Genomic DNA, 15,860 nt, shown 5'->3' with positions numbered 1-15,860 from the left:
TGTGCTTTCTCCACTTCTCTTCTCCCTATATACCAATGACTGCATCTCAAATGATCCATCTGTTAAAATACTGAAGTTTGCTGATGACACAATAGTGATTGGTCTCATTCGAGACAATGACGAATCTGCATACAGACAGGAGGTTATACAACTTGCCTCGTGGTGTAACTGGAACAATCTGGAACTGAACACACTCAAAACTGTAGAAATGGTGGTAGACTTTAGAAGAAACCCTCCCATACTACCACCTCTTACAATACTAGACAACACAGTATCAACAGTAGAGACCTTCAAATTTCTAGGATCTATTATATCACATGACCTAAAATGGACACCTAACATCAAAAACGTCATCAAAAATGCACAACAAAGAATGTTCTTTCTGTGTCAACTCAGAAAGCTCAAACTGCCCAAGGAGCTGCTAATACAGTTCTACAGAGGAATTATTGCATCTATCATCTGCACCTCTATAACTGACTGGTTCGGTTCTGCAACAGGACAACACAGACTTCAGAGGATAATTAGTACTGCAGAAAAAACAATTACTACCAACCTGCCTTCTATCAAGGCCCTTATACTGCATGAGACAAAAAGAGGGCTATGAAAATATTTACAGACCCCCTCACATCCCGGACACAGACTGTTTCAACTCCTTCCCTCAAAATGATGCTATAGAACACTGCACACCAGAACAAATAGACACAAGAACAGTTTTTTCCTGAAAGCCATCCCTCTGCTGAACAAACAATTCCCTCAACACTGTTCAACTATTCCAAAGTCTGCACTACTATTACTGTTAATTTTCTCATCACTCCTTATCACCCATCCCCTCCCACTTGTGATTGTAGGACTGTAACTTTGTCGCTTGTATACTTATGATTTATATTGACTATTTCCTATATGATTTGATTGCTTATTGTACCCTATGACTATCATTAAGTGTTGTACCTGATGATTCTTGATGAATGTATCTTTTCTTTTATGTACACTGAGAGCATTTGCACCAAAACAAATTCCTTGTGTGTCCAACCACACTTGGCCAATAAAGTATTCTATTCTATTACTACTATATCAATGCTAGTGAAATATACTGGTATTGATATGTGCGTGTGTGTTTGTGTGTGTGTGTGTGTGTGTGTGTATATTATATATATATATATATATATATATATATATATATATATATATATATGTGTGTGTGTGTGTGTGTGTGTGTGTGTGTGTGTGTTATATATGTATATATGTTTTCTTGAGTTTTCGCAGGTATTTATATGTATGATATTCAGCTTTGTTCGGGTATTTTCCCACGTCGTTATAGTTGTGCTTTTAAAGTTGTAGCACGTTTGCAGAATCATCTGCCATCATCAGGCTTGTTTATAGTGTTCGTTTGTGAGTCAGACTTTCGCAGGGAAAAGACAAATTCCATTGACTGGGAAAAGTCTGACTCACAAACGAACACCATACAGAAGCCTGATGATGGCAGATGAGATTCTGCCAAAACGTGCTACAACTTTAAAAGCACAACTATAATGACGTGGAAAATACCTGAACAAAGCTGAAGACCATGTGTGTGTGTGTGTGTGTGTGTGTGTGTGTATGTATGTATATGTATTGTTCATTACTTTATGTGATTGTAGAGTACATGATGGACATATTCCAACAATACAATTTAGTTCCAGTATGAGGGATACTATGTACCAATTAAAATGCAAACTTAGAGATCAAAACGTCAGAAAAAGGCAGGAGCTGAGATACTTACCGTTTTCTGACTGTAACCTTTTACATTTTTCATTTTTAATCTTCGTTTTGACTTCTGCGAAAAATATGTTGGCCTCAATATTTAAATTAAAGCCTAGGCATTCATTTACATCTTTTGTAGTGATCCCTGAAAATACAGACAGTAAAAATCATTACAGGTGGGAAGTAAACAGCATATGTCCAATGCTTTGCAATGTTTTTATATCTTTTAATTAAAGCATTGTTAGTTAGAAACTCTTGATTTTATATCCATTGAAAGAGGTGGCAAGTGGGAAGTGATGAAGCAAGCAATGGGTGCAGCCATAGCCAATAGTAGAAATAGAAATGTTTTACTTTGTGTCTCTTTCTTTTATTTTTTTAATTTTGTCACCTCTCTCTCTTTCTTCCCTGCCCCATGCAACAGGTAGACAAATAGCTCATACTTGAGATCTGAACCAACCTCTAATATAAGGGTTATCAAATCAGAAGTGCAGATTAACTATCTCTAGTGGTAATCTTTTTCCCCTATCTGATGTTGTCCACATATGTTAGAATACAATTTCCATACAGGATAAGAATTCTGAGAATTACAAACTCTGAAGTTATAAAATCTGACTCTAGGGGGCAGTGATCATCTCTGCTTCTTAGCTGAGTGCTACCCAAAGACATTCCCATGGTCATGTGGCCAACATGACTATATGCCCAGGTTACCTTCCCATCAAAGTTGTACCTATTTATCTACTCACATTTGCATGCTTTTGAATTGCCAGGTTGGCAGGAGCTGGGGCAAGTAAGAGGAGCTCACTCTGGCATACGGTGCTTGGGTCTTGAACCCATCCAGATGACAAGCTCAGTATCTTTAATTGCTGAGCCATCACATCTTACTGAGAGTTATAACCATCAAATTTCTAAGGCACCATTTTGGGGAAAGGCTGATATATATGTATGTATCGATGTGGCACAGATCAAGGACTCAGACATCAGGGCATCCAATTTTTTTCTTCTTCTTCAAAACAATGCATGTAGAAAAGGTGCTTAAAAAGTCATGGACCAGCTTCAAGCTGATTCATCCCTGGAATTGGGCAGATGTGATTTCATCTGTAAAGGAATTTCCGCCTGAGAAGCAGTGAACCATTCCTCATTATCTTATAGTGCAGGGGTCTTCAAATTTGACAGCTTTAAGACTTGTGGACTTCAACTCCCAGAATTCCTCCTCCAGTCATGTTAGCTCAGGAATTCTGGGAGTTGAAGTCCACAAATCTTAAACTTGCCAAGTTTGAGTTATTCAAAGGCTGGTGAGGCCTTAGCCCAGAAAATATCAAGAATTTATTGAATGCAAATAAAATTCTTTTCAAGCTTAGTATCACAATGGGTTAATAAGCCTTCTGAGGCAAAGACAATTGTAAAAGGTAGGTGGTAGGTAAATCCATACCTTTACAAAATGGTTTACATGAGGAGTTACAATAAGGCTGGTACCCTTTCTAACTTCTCCCTACCTCAGACCTCCCAAAGCCTCCCCCATCCTGAGGCACCCCACACTCCAATTCCCACCCCTCGGGGTTTCCACACTAGAATTTCCCACCCCACCAGATCTATTTATTTATTTTATTTATTTATTTGATTTGCCAATTGTTTACAAGATAATAAGTATAAGTGTATACATAGTTGTGAATACATGAAATGGGTACATATAAGAAAAATAAAAGAATAAGAGAAACAATAGGACAGGGACGGTAGGCACGATGGTGCGCTTATGCACGCCCCTACAGACCTCTTAGGAAAGGGTGAGGTCAATAGTAGACAGTCTAAGGTTAAAGTTTTTGGGGTTTGGGGAAGAGACTATAGAGTCGGGTAGAGTATTCCAGACATTGACCACTCTATTGCTGAAGTCGTATTTCCTGCAATCAAGTTTGGTGCGGTTTACTTTGAGTTTGTATCTATTGTGTGCTCTTGTGTTGTTATGGTTGAAGCTGAAGTATTCATTGACAGGTACATCAATTGCAATGTATGATTTTATATACCATGCTTAAGTCAGACCGAAGACGGCGTAATTCAAGGTTTTCTAGTTTTAGAATTTCAAGTCCTATGCCCTCCTCCCCATACCCTCCACCCCACATCCTTTCACCAATCACTCATCTGCTGTAGATCTCCAGAGCTTTGGAACGTGCAGTGGGAAAGGAAAGTATGGCATTTGATCCCTTGCAACCCTGCAGACCACATGGGGCTGTCCTGGAAGCAGGTGCCATTTTAGGAGCTGCCACAATTCATTGCAGTCGCTCTGAAAATGGCATCCCCTTTCAGGATGGAGCCAAGAGTACCAAGTGGTGGAATCTCCTTTCTCAGCATGACTCTGGAGCCCTGGAACTCCAGAGTAGTAGATGCTGCAGTGTCCCTGCTATTGGTTGTAAGGGCAAATCCATTCTCTCCCCCAACATAACCGCAAGGGTGCTACAGCACCCAAAATTTCAAAACTAGGTTGTATGTCACTTTTCAGGAGTCTGTTATAACTTTGAATGGTTACTAAGCAACTGGTTGTAAGTTGAGAACTACCTGTACAGGGAATCCATTGCTTGCCTCTGAAGTCAAGAAATCATCAACAAAACTAATGGCAGGTCAATATAAACATCATAAGATGTTTAGTATCACAATGGGTTAATGAGCATTAGTTACAACTGGTGTCCTGAACCGATCTAAATTAACTCAATTGGAAAGAAAACATGTTGATGGTCAGAAATCAGATGCCCTGATTGACAGTTTTCCCATTATTTCCTCTTGGTTATAAGAGATTACTTTCATTATATCCTTACGTTGTGATGTCATAGTTCGGTTATCCAGCACGTATATTAATTCATATTTTCCTCCAATGGTTCCTCTCTGTGAATAATGAGTTCCATATATTTCCAGAAATGTAAAATACTCTCCCTTCTCATAGGTACTGGGCAACATATTTAGATCTTCAAGGAATGTCTCACTCAAGCGCAAATTACGTTTTCGCAATTGGAAAGTTCCCAGTTGTATATTAGATTTGACATGTAAATACATATAACTCTATAAGCAGAAAACAGTAATATATAAGTTATTGTATCTAAGTAGAGAGAGAGATTGTGGTATTCTTTTACATTGTCCTCTAATTACTGCAAACTTGTTTATATGGGCAGTTCTCAGGTGATAGAAGAATCTGTAGATAATTCTTGCCCATAATGGACAACATTAAGTACTCAAATATGGGAGGGAGAACTCTTCCATAAAGGCAGATGTAGATACGTTTGAACAACAGGAAGTCCTAAAGATAATCCAGTTTAATTACTTTTACTTTCAGCAAATGATTTTTGGCATCCTCTCTTTTCTATACCACACAGTAGCTGGTTATTTAAAACACATATCTTGTATACAAATCATTAAGAAGTTGGGAGTTATAGGCATGTGCAAATTAGAATATGAAAAATTTATGGAAATCACAATCCTGCTTGCTGATGTACTTCTAAGTTTTAGGCATTTCCAATGGCTATTCTAATGGTTGTCCCTCACTCATGACAGTGATTGTCTAAGCATGGTGTCCAGTTCTGATGCCCATGGCCATTTTTATTGGAGATGCTTGGCCCTGAAAAGAGCAGGTGTTTTTCCAGACAAAACTCAGTTTTACCATGGAGTGGTCTAGGACAGGGGTCACCAACCTTTTGGATCTCAGGGACAACCTAACTCATACTTTTAAATCCTGATGACCACTAATATGATTTTTTCATGCTAGTGAAATATACTGGTATTGATTATATATATATATACATACATATACATATACATATACATATGTATATGTATATGTATATGTATATGTATATGTATATGTATATGTATATATGTATATATGTATATATGTATATATGTATATATGTATATATGTATATATGTATATATGTATATATGTATATGTATATGTATATGTATATCTACACATACATATACATATACATATACATATACATATACATATACATATACATATACATATACATATACATATACATATACATATACATATACATATATATATATATATATATATATATATATATATATATATATATATATATATATATATTTTCTTAAGTTTTCGCGGTACTTACATGTATGGCATTCAGCTTTGTTCAGGTATTTTCCCACGTCATTGTAGTTGTGCTTTTAAAGTTGTAGCAGTTTTGGCAGAATCTCATCTGCCATCATCAGGCTTCTGGTTGTGTCCGTTCAGGCAACACAATACAGAAGCCTGATGATGGCAGATGAGATTCTGCCAAACGTTGCTACAACTTTAAAAGCACAACTATAATGACGGGAAAATACCCGAATAAAGCTGAATACCGTATATATATTTTGGTTGGTTACAATCTTTTGTGCTATCCTTTTTTTTTTTTACCATTACTCACAAGTTGTATAAATTCTCACCTTATTGGTTTAGCTTGTGCTTATATAATATCAATTATTAAACATTCATTTGACTATTTTTCCATCATTTTATACGAGATATTCTAAATTTCATTATGATTTAATCTTATACATTCATCCAATGGTTATATATTTTATATTGTATTCTTTATCAGTCTATTAACTTTTATTGTAAGGCTTACTAATCTATTTCTTTACCATGTCTTTTTATCTAACCATTGATAAAATAAATCCCATATCATATAAAATTGTTTATCCTCTTGTTCTCTAATTTTGAATGTCAATTTACTCATTTGGGCACAGTCCATAATGGGCAGGGTGATTCTTAACTAACCGAGCATGTTAAGGCAACTCAGGGTGTGACCACTGTGGCGGCTTTGCTTGCATCTCTGAGGATTTGATGTTGGGAGAGACAATGAGGGCTGGAAGAGCTGAGAGCTGCACACGGCTCTATCTCACTTTCCTTGCCTGCCTACACGTGGGCGGGGGGTGGAGGGGGAAGGAAAGAGAGGTGGGAGAAATTCAAAGGTAGAGAACTAATGGGGAAGAGCTGACAGCAGGCGCTGGGGGTGTGGACTGTTGTTGCCAACACCGCCGTGTGTGGGAGCTGGTTGGCATGTGCATCTTAGGGACCTGGCTCCAGGGTCCCTTGGAGAGCCGGGAGGCACGAGAACTGTGCGGCCCAAATTAATTGCTTTTGGGGGGCATTTCTTCTGCGGCCCACCAAAAATTTTCCATGGCCCACCAGTGGGCTGTGGCCCACCGGTTGGTGACTGCTGGTCTAGGAAACATTACCAAATTATGTACTGGTATCCTTTATTGTAGTAATACATTGAGGAAGCCTTGAAGAAGCCCATACAATAAATCTCGTAATTAACTAGAATGAATATTCAAGAACCTTGGTACCTAGAGACAGTTGTTATTTTGAAAATCCCCAGGTAAACAAGCATTTGGAAATCGTGATCACTTCCCCAAGGAAAGAAAACCACCACTGAAATGGCATGTGTCAGGATTCCAACCAGTGCCCTAATGCAATTAAGAGGTCCAAGCCATCTGGCAATAAATATTCCAGTCTTTTTTTCGGAGCACCATGTCAACATTACCTAGGTGAAGCCAACTCTGACCTCACCCCCTTCATGCCTTGCCTCTGATCCTGTTTCCCCCCCAATGTATGTCACCCATCACATTCCCCAATGAAGTAATTTTGTGGGTTGTAGAAGTCTCTCCCTCCAGCCATTGCTGGTATCTGTGGAGATGGACTTGACTTGCTCGGCCAGACTGCGTCATGTTATGACTGAGGAGTAAATTCCCTGGTGCAGCTGTGAGGCATGATTTCCCATCCCCCAGCCTATGGTAACTCGGGAGCAGGTCAGGGGAGCTTCACGAGTTGATAGCATGTGTTTTTTAGTGGCTTTGTATGGTGGTTGTCATGCTGATGTGAGACAGATATTAGAAAGAGAAAAAGGGGTGAAGAAGCTCCAGTCTAGCCTTGAAGTTCAGTTGCTCCATCATGTGGGCTGATGAGCTGAAGTAGGTGTTAAACAATACTGGTAGAGTAGACAGTATTCCCATGGATATAGGCAGGGATGGGATCTGACCAGTATAACTACCGGTTCTGTTGCTCTGCATCGCGCACACATGCGTGAGTCGCGTGAGTGCAATTTATGACCTGCTGAGCTGCCCGGACAGCTGAGCAGCGTTGCGTGTGGGTGCGCAGCAGTTGGAAAAGCCCTTTTTCCTGCTTTTTCAACTGCAGCTGTGCCACACAAAGCAGCTGAGGTTGAAAAAACAGGAAATAAGGACAGGTAAGAGCCTGGGCGGGCAGGTGGGCCAAAACAGCAGCAGACACAGAACCGGTTCTGTGTCTGCTGCTCTTCAGAGCTACTGGTTCTGTAGAGCTGGACAGAACCGGTAGAATCCCACCCCTGGATATAGGTTATGCGTTAAAGCCCTGTGATAGGAGACATACTATTAGTCTAACCCAAGGGTCTTCAAACTTGGCAAGTTTAAGACTTGTGGACTTCAACTCCCAGAATTCCTGAGCTAACATGACTGGAGGAGGAATTCTGGGAGTTGAAGTCCACAAGTCTTAAAGCTGTCAAGTTTGAAGACCCCTGGTCTAACCCAATGATGGAGGTTGAGAGAAGAGAAAAAGAGAGGAAGAATGAAGAGAAAAATTGCAAACAACAAAAAATGTAGAAGGAAACGGCTAGAGAGATATTTGGGGAGTAAAGTTGATGTGAGTATGGAGACTGGTTGTCAGATTTTGGTCAAAGTGGGTCAAGAAAAATCAACAGGTGGTTTGCCTGGAAGAAGAAAAACAAGGTCCCTGAGAGATGGTATCTTCACCCAAAACCCATGTCAGGAAGGACACAGCTGGTTACAGACAGAGTGTCAGAAACTTTGGCAAAGCGAAAGTCTCTGGGCAAGAAGAGATGCAGGTGTGTATTGGCTGAACAGATCCAAAAAAAGGGGAAGATTTGTGCTGAGCATTACTCTAAGATACAGAAAACCTAAGCAAGTTTAACATTAAGCAAGCTTAGCTTGTGCAAAAATAGACTTTTGGTATTTCAATAACCCAATTCAATATGAACGCAACCAACAGTTCAGGGCTCCTTTTGACGTTTGAATTTTGGCTTCCCCTAAAATAATGCATATTTACCTATGGTTTGTTTTTAACAGCTTACCTTTCCTTTGGTTTTCTCTAAGAAGTCACTCAGGCTGGATGATTTGGCAAAATTTATGCCTGTCTCAAAACCACCCGATACAGGGAACAAAGGCGGTTTCAGTTGAAGAGAGAAGCTCACATCTAGGGAGTGTGATTTTGTACTGACTATTTTTTCCATTGTTTTTCCTTGGTCGCTGTAGAATTCACTTGTAAATTTTTTGTCTCCTCTTGTCTTGAAAGGCAGAAAATATACAGTTAAATGCATGAGTAACAGTTAGATAATGATGGACAACACTTAGGCTACGATGACACCCTGTGGTAAAACTCGTGATGGGCTTAGTTCAGACGAGACGTTAGTACACCAGATTTTTGCCCCAGCACTAGTGGTGAATGGTGTGGGATGCTTCTCCCTTTTAAAATCATTCCCGTTGGTTTCCTTAGTGTAAGTGATCAACCCCAATTTCTGCAGAAATGAGGGGTTCTTCTATAAGAGACCATGGGGTGGGAAGAAGGCTGTGCCTGGTGGTGGATCAAGAGCCAATGAACTTTCATCAGAGATGGCAGCAGTGGTGGGATTCAGATTTTTTACTACTGGTTCTGTGGGCGTGACTTGGTGGGTGTGGCACGGGAAGGACACTGTAAAATCTCCAGTCAGAGGTGGTATTTGCCGGTTCTCTGAACTACTCAAAATTTCTGCTACTGGCTTTCCAGAACTGGTCAGAGCCTGTTGAATACCACCTCTGGATGGACAGATCTCCATCCACATCCCTGGAATATCCTTTGGATGATCACTTTGAGATCATCCTATGCTGCCACCCCAATTCCAAAGTTAGGAGACCTTAAGATTGCTCTGCATAGCCTGAACTGTATATGTGTGGCCATCAAATCATCAAAACCTGTGGGGGTGGAAAGTAACATGTCTTTCCTAAGACATGTTAGGAAAGCAACTGGTCTTTCCTATACTAAACAGACTCATAATGGGGTGCTAAGCCCAACGTGAGGCTGTTTCTTCTTCAGACTTCTGACTGAACAATAACAAATACAATTTGGCAATGTGGGGATCCCTTGTGTCTTCAGGTAAATGTCTGAATGTCTAAAATTCCACATTTTTGATAAAGAACTAAACTGCTTGCTTTTATTATTATATATAAATTAAAACACCCATGCACAGAACACCGACTGTAGGAAGGGTTTGTTTGTTTTTAATCTCTATGGCATCTAACAAAATATTCATAACTCATGCCCTTCAGCTGTATAATGGTTACAGCTGATGGAAAATTACAAGTTTTTCAGGCCCAATGCATATGGTCAATGCTGTGATGGGAAGTCTGAATTAGGAAATATGCATCTTGCTTTTGATCTCCCCCCCCACCAAGACTAGACAAAGCTGCATTTTGTTTTTGCCTATTTGTTTTTTTTTTGCAACAAAAGCACCCAGTTGATCTTGGTGAATCTCAAAAAGCAAAATAGGACCAGAACTGCAGACTATCTGAATGGATTCCAGGGATGTAACCTAGGCAAGGCAATTTGAAAGAAAATCCTAAGGCAATGGCAAAGAATTTGTGTAAAGTTGCCAAGAAAATTATATGGACACACACTTTACATTTTAGAAGTTGAGGCTGAGGCAAAGTGGATGTTGCCTTTTGATGCAAAACAAAACCCTGCTTTACACAAAGGAGCTTACTTCATAACTGAGGAAAGCCACATTCCATGGCTTGCGGTAATAAGTGGCTGTGTTCCCATCACGGACTCTGTCACAGATGCCATTGTAGAACTCATTGTAAAGGGCTTTTTGAGCCGGTTTCATTCCCAGCACATTCATACTTCAAGAAAAGGAAGGAAGAAAAGTTATGTTATTAATTTCATTGTACTATTAAATGTCATATACTATCAGAAATAACGAGCAGGAACAGCAAATACAAATCAATAATATACACAAAATACCAAATAATTTTTTTTTCTTTCTAGAATTTTCCTTCAAGTGCAAGGTCTGCTTTTTTCAGGAAAAAAAAACACAAGTGTTGTTCCATTGGTTGCAACAGGAATTGATAGACCAGCTTATTGTCTGAGCTTGGTATGGGCACCCGTCCAAAGTTACTCAACCAGTTTTCATGCCTCTGGTGGGACTAGAAGTCAGACTTCTGGTTAACCACACACGAGACTGGCTCTCTCTCAAACAAAAAGGTGGGGTTTTTTGCACGTTAAATGTTAAACACTTATTGTCTGGAAGATTTTATTTAGTAATCATTTAACTTGGCTGTCAGGATATCGGACTCTTCAATGTCTCTGGATGGCTTACAAGTAACAAAAAATAAAATTTATAAAAGAAACATAGTTGGCCAATAAAGACCAGTAAAAAGCCAAAATACTGACCCTTTTCCATAGCCTTGGAGAACAACCAAGTATTTAATGATTATCTCAGTATCGTTATAGTGAAACCTGCTCAAAATTTTTATTTGGGTTTCCTTTGGTTTTATCATTTATGAATACCACCTGAAGTCATTGCCATATCACTTAGGGTGCCAGACAAAGGCTCTGAGTAATTTTTTTTAAATGTCAGGACTTATTTGGTGTTCAGGGGCATTATGGAAAATTAAGATGACACTGAAAGCTGGCACCTTGCTTTTCATGAAGCCCATTTTTCATTATTTTAATACCAGTGGATTCAAAAATTTTTTACTGCCAGTTCTGTGGACATAGCTTGGTGGGCATGGCTTGGTGGGAGTGGCAGGGGAAGGATACTGCAAAATCCCATTTTCCTCCGCACCTCCTAACCTGCTTTCCAGCTCTGTTCTCCTGTGCAGGGCAACCAAAGAAGACTCAACCGATCAGCTGGGACTCAGGAGGCAGAGAATAGATGGGGGCGGGGCTAGTCAGAGGTGGTATTTGACGGTTCTCAGAACTACTCAAAATTTCCTCTACCTGTTCTCCAGAACTGGTCAGAACCTGCTGAATACCACCTCTGTTTAATGCTACCAGTATTATAATCCAATCTTGAAAGTTTCAGGTAGCTTTTTAAAAATCAAATTAGTTTAAGTGTGTGTGTGTGTGTGTGTGTGTGTGTGTGTGTGTGTATGTGTGAATAAAAAATCAGATAGAAGTGGGAGCCTGGTGGAATCAATGCAGGTCTACGGAAGCTTTGCATTCTTCAAATCCATGTTGAATCTAGACTTCGCAGATAGCACAACATGCAATTCTGTGCTTCTGAAGTTTTTCCTGGTATCAGGTTTTTGTTTCTATGCATTTAGTTTTAATATGGTTTCAATATGGTTTAATTTCTGATTGGGAGATGCCCAGAGTTTATTATAAGATGGGAGCATATATAAATGCAATATATAAATAAATAAAAAAAATTGTATTCTTCTCATTGCCTAAAACTCACCCTTGTCCAGCTGTTCTTCCAAGTTCTGATACATCAATGTCACGATCCCCACAGGGTGGGCGTTTGGTTTCATCACAATTATCTTCATCAGAGAAGTCACCACAGTCATCTTCTGTGTTACACACCAACCTACCCTTTAGACAATATCCTTAGCATAGAACAAAGAATGAAACATTATAACAATAGATAATTGGATATTTAGAATACCTTCCTAAGTCAACATTGCTTTCCCCAATTGTGCCTTTTGGGTGAATTGGGCTTCAACTCCCCAAAATTTCAGCCTAAATAAAATAAACTACCATTTATATCAGAATGACCAACTGATTTACAGTTAATTTCTCTGGAGGGGGGGGGAATAGTGTAATATTTGTTTGAATGATACAATATGCTTTTATATATCACTACACTGTTCTCAAAAACTTACTGAGGCTTTTTGGTTTGCATTTCAGTGCAAATTTAACTTAACCTGTTCCTCCTGAACCGATATGCATAGGTTTCATTTGGTGAAATAAAACAATCATCATCATATAGTAGCACAATGCAAATAATACATGGTTGTGATCAAAATATTGTCAGATTTTTTTTTAAACGGAAAACATAATACTTCGACATTTAACATTTCTCTGAACGGTGCAGTGTGGTTGTCCCATCAAAACATGGCTTATAAAAATGCATGTAGAAAGAAAATGTCCTTGCAAAAATGACATTAGAAAGCGAAATATTCATCCTCACACTATACTGTAGTCCAGGGCTGCTAAACTCCTGGCCTGCAGGCCGGATGTGTCACGTGCTGGCCATGCCCATGCCCGGTTTAGCGAAGGGGGGGAAAGTCCTCATACATCATGTGACTCTGCTGTGGTGACGTGAGTTTGACACCCTGCTATAGACGTTTGGTTAGAGGGAAAAAAAATGTGTGATGGGAGAAAGCTGCTTAAAAAACAAAAACACATCAACTAGTATGTCACTTCCACCATCTAGAAGGTGATCCTGGAGGTTCTCCTCGCTGGACAACGATGGCAGCAGAGAAATACATGTCAAAGTCTCCATACCCATACTGCTTTCCTTGCAGTTTTAGAAAGCAAACAAAAACATATCAGCCAGTGTGCAATTTTCCCCATCTGGAAAGCGATCCTGGAGCTCTCCTTGCAAAGAAGCCCACTGTCCTAGAGTTTTAAGTCAGTGGGATATGGGCGGGGGTGGGCTTCAAACATTTTAGCAACGGGTTCTCTGCCTGATTGCTGGGTGGGCGTGGCCTAGTCGACCTCCTGCACCACAGCGGGTGGGGGTTTGCCCTTCCTGGGTTTTGGAGGCTCTGGAGACTCTCTGGAAGCTGGAAACAGGCCCATTTCCGGCCTTCCTGAACTTCCGGGAGGCCCGTTTTTCCCCTTCCCCAAGCCTCCGCGCATGCCCTGCACTTAGCTATATCCAAAAACAGGCCACGTGAGGACTCCTGGGAGGGGAGGGGCAGGGTGGGCGTGGCCAGCCAAGAGCGGGATTTTGGTGTTCTCCAAACTGCACAGAATCTTAGCTAGGGACTCTCCCGAACCCCCAGCAGCCCACCGCTGGATCTGGCTCTAAATCTTCCTCTTGTCATCAGACCACTATAATCAGTGAGAAATGATGTCAGATGTCTCCATACCTACCATTTTCACATTCAAACTCTTGCTTCCCACAATGACCTCTCTTGTCCGGGCATGGAATTCTTGTCTCACAGGACTGTTTATCGCTCAGGGCTACAATGCAAGGCTTTCCTCCAAACTGTCCAAACTTCAGAATGCTCCTTGAGCGGTACTTTGTGGGAGATATTAAAAACAAAATTACAATAGGCTTCAGTCTCAGCCAGCTGTGGAGGGGATGAACGGCTGGGGGAAATGAGGCTGGCCCCGAAAGCCCCCGCCCTGCCTTTTAATTAATATTTAATATGAAAGTTAAAGTTTAATCATCCTTGCCTCTTTTTAAGTCTTAAATTTGATATACTGTTTTTAGTCCCTCTATGACGCAAATGGGCAGTAAAATAAATATGCAAGTTGAAAAGAATGGAAACTTGCTGCATGCCCCAAAATGGAATAGAAAGGGTTCACAGCTATTCAGGAGAGACTATCACTCCATCACTAGATGGACGTCTACTCAACCTCAACCTCAGCAAATTTTAAGAAAGAAACACTGATGTACAGCTAGATAGGCTATTATAGTGTGGACACTTACACTCTGAAAGGATTGAAATGAGTGATTTCTTAACATCCATTCAAATTCAACACTCTATGATTAGTGGATAAACCGTGATTCCAAACGAGAACCCCTTTTTCTTTTTCTACTTGAAACTAATGTCCACCAAGGAGCCTATACTTCACAAATAAATCTTCTTTATGAAGTTCTTTTAATGAAAGTGAAATTATGGAAATGCCACTTACTCTTTCTTTTGAGCACGGACTACATGGTCCCCAAGCACTCCAGGTAGTCAGCAAGCAATCAATGGGCGCTGGAGCATTAGGTTCCCTTTTCAACCTTAAAATAAAATCATTTTAAAGTAATTTAAAATGTTTCTGGTTTAATACATTGTAAGTTCCTGTTTGTACGTATATTGGTTGTATATTGCAAGGATGCAATATAGGAACAATACAACTTTGTTTCTCTGGCTATTTAGCAATAACACTTAGACTTATATACTACTTCACAGTGCTTTTACAGCCCTCTCTAAGTGGCTTACAGAGTCAGCATATGGCCCCCAACAATCTATGTCCTCATTTTACCAACCTCGGAAGAATGGAAGGCTGAGTCAACCTTGAGCCGTTGGGACTTGAACTGCTGGCAATCAGCAATCAGCAGACATAGCCTGCAGTACTGCACTCTAACCACTGTGCTACTTGGTGTATCTTGTTGTACCTCTCACAATGAAACGTTGCGTGACAATACTTGCTCTGGAGTATGCAATTTCAAGAAGCATTCTATTGGAATATGCACCTGAAAACTCCATGACCATGGGAAAGAGGGTTGAATCTTGCAACTGATTTGCAGTTTCTATGTGCAAGCTTCTTTGCTTGTTTTAAAAACAGAATTCAAGCAAGAAAGATTATATCTGATATGATTTAATACAAATAAGCTTTAATATACAACTTGAAGGGTTTGTATATTCACATTTTAAAGAATTCTCAGGAATTCTTTAAATGTAGGAAAAATCAATGATGACATAAGAGGTGTGTATATGTGGTTTTTGTATTAACTATCAGCACATCCTGGAAATTTTAGTACCATGGTACTAATAAAATAATGTACATTTGACAGTTTGATTTTATATTTTATGCATGGATATGAATTCTATTGCCCTCAATAGGGCTGACATATTGTTCAAAATTAATCATAGCATCAGGATTTCTAAAATCACTTAGAGTTAATCAAAGAATTTAGAAAATGACAGCAATCAGGTATACTCACTTGCAGGTATTCTCTTACTTTCTATCTTCCAGAAATTAAAAAAACAGTGCGGCACCAGGAACTTTGGAGAAGATTGGCCACAAATGCTACCAAACATAATTTCTATCCCATAAAATGAACTCACCTTGCTTTCCCTTCAGAGGCAAAACCATTTGCTCCTAAAATGCAGAGAACTCCTACAAGAAGCACAGCAGAAGACAT

At 39.7% G+C, this 15,860-nt stretch overlaps 1 protein-coding gene across 1 annotated transcript in view; it reads right to left on the bottom strand.

Moving 5' to 3' along the window:
• Nucleotides 1–15,860, bottom strand: part of LOC113429181 (complement component C9-like) — a 25,689-nt gene extending 9,829 nt beyond the window's left edge. The window contains exons 1-8 of the mRNA XM_087958492.1: nt 15,784–15,860; nt 14,639–14,732; nt 13,871–14,018; nt 12,228–12,375; nt 10,530–10,668; nt 8,865–9,077; nt 4,545–4,785; nt 1,760–1,885 (exon numbers count right to left, since the gene is read on the bottom strand). Coding sequence (XP_087814618.1) covers nt 1,760–1,885; nt 4,545–4,785; nt 8,865–9,077; nt 10,530–10,668; nt 12,228–12,375; nt 13,871–14,018; nt 14,639–14,732; nt 15,784–15,860 — 1,186 coding nt within the window. The remainder of the gene's footprint in view (nt 1–1,759; nt 1,886–4,544; nt 4,786–8,864; nt 9,078–10,529; nt 10,669–12,227; nt 12,376–13,870; nt 14,019–14,638; nt 14,733–15,783) is intronic.

This window comes from Notechis scutatus, chromosome 2 (assembly GCF_049901735.1).
Source record: "Notechis scutatus isolate UNSWTSFEM ecotype Mainland chromosome 2, rNotScu1.2, whole genome shotgun sequence".
In the NCBI taxonomy this organism is placed as follows: domain Eukaryota; kingdom Metazoa; phylum Chordata; class Lepidosauria; order Squamata; family Elapidae; genus Notechis; species Notechis scutatus.
This window is presented reverse-complemented; position numbering and strand designations above follow the sequence as displayed.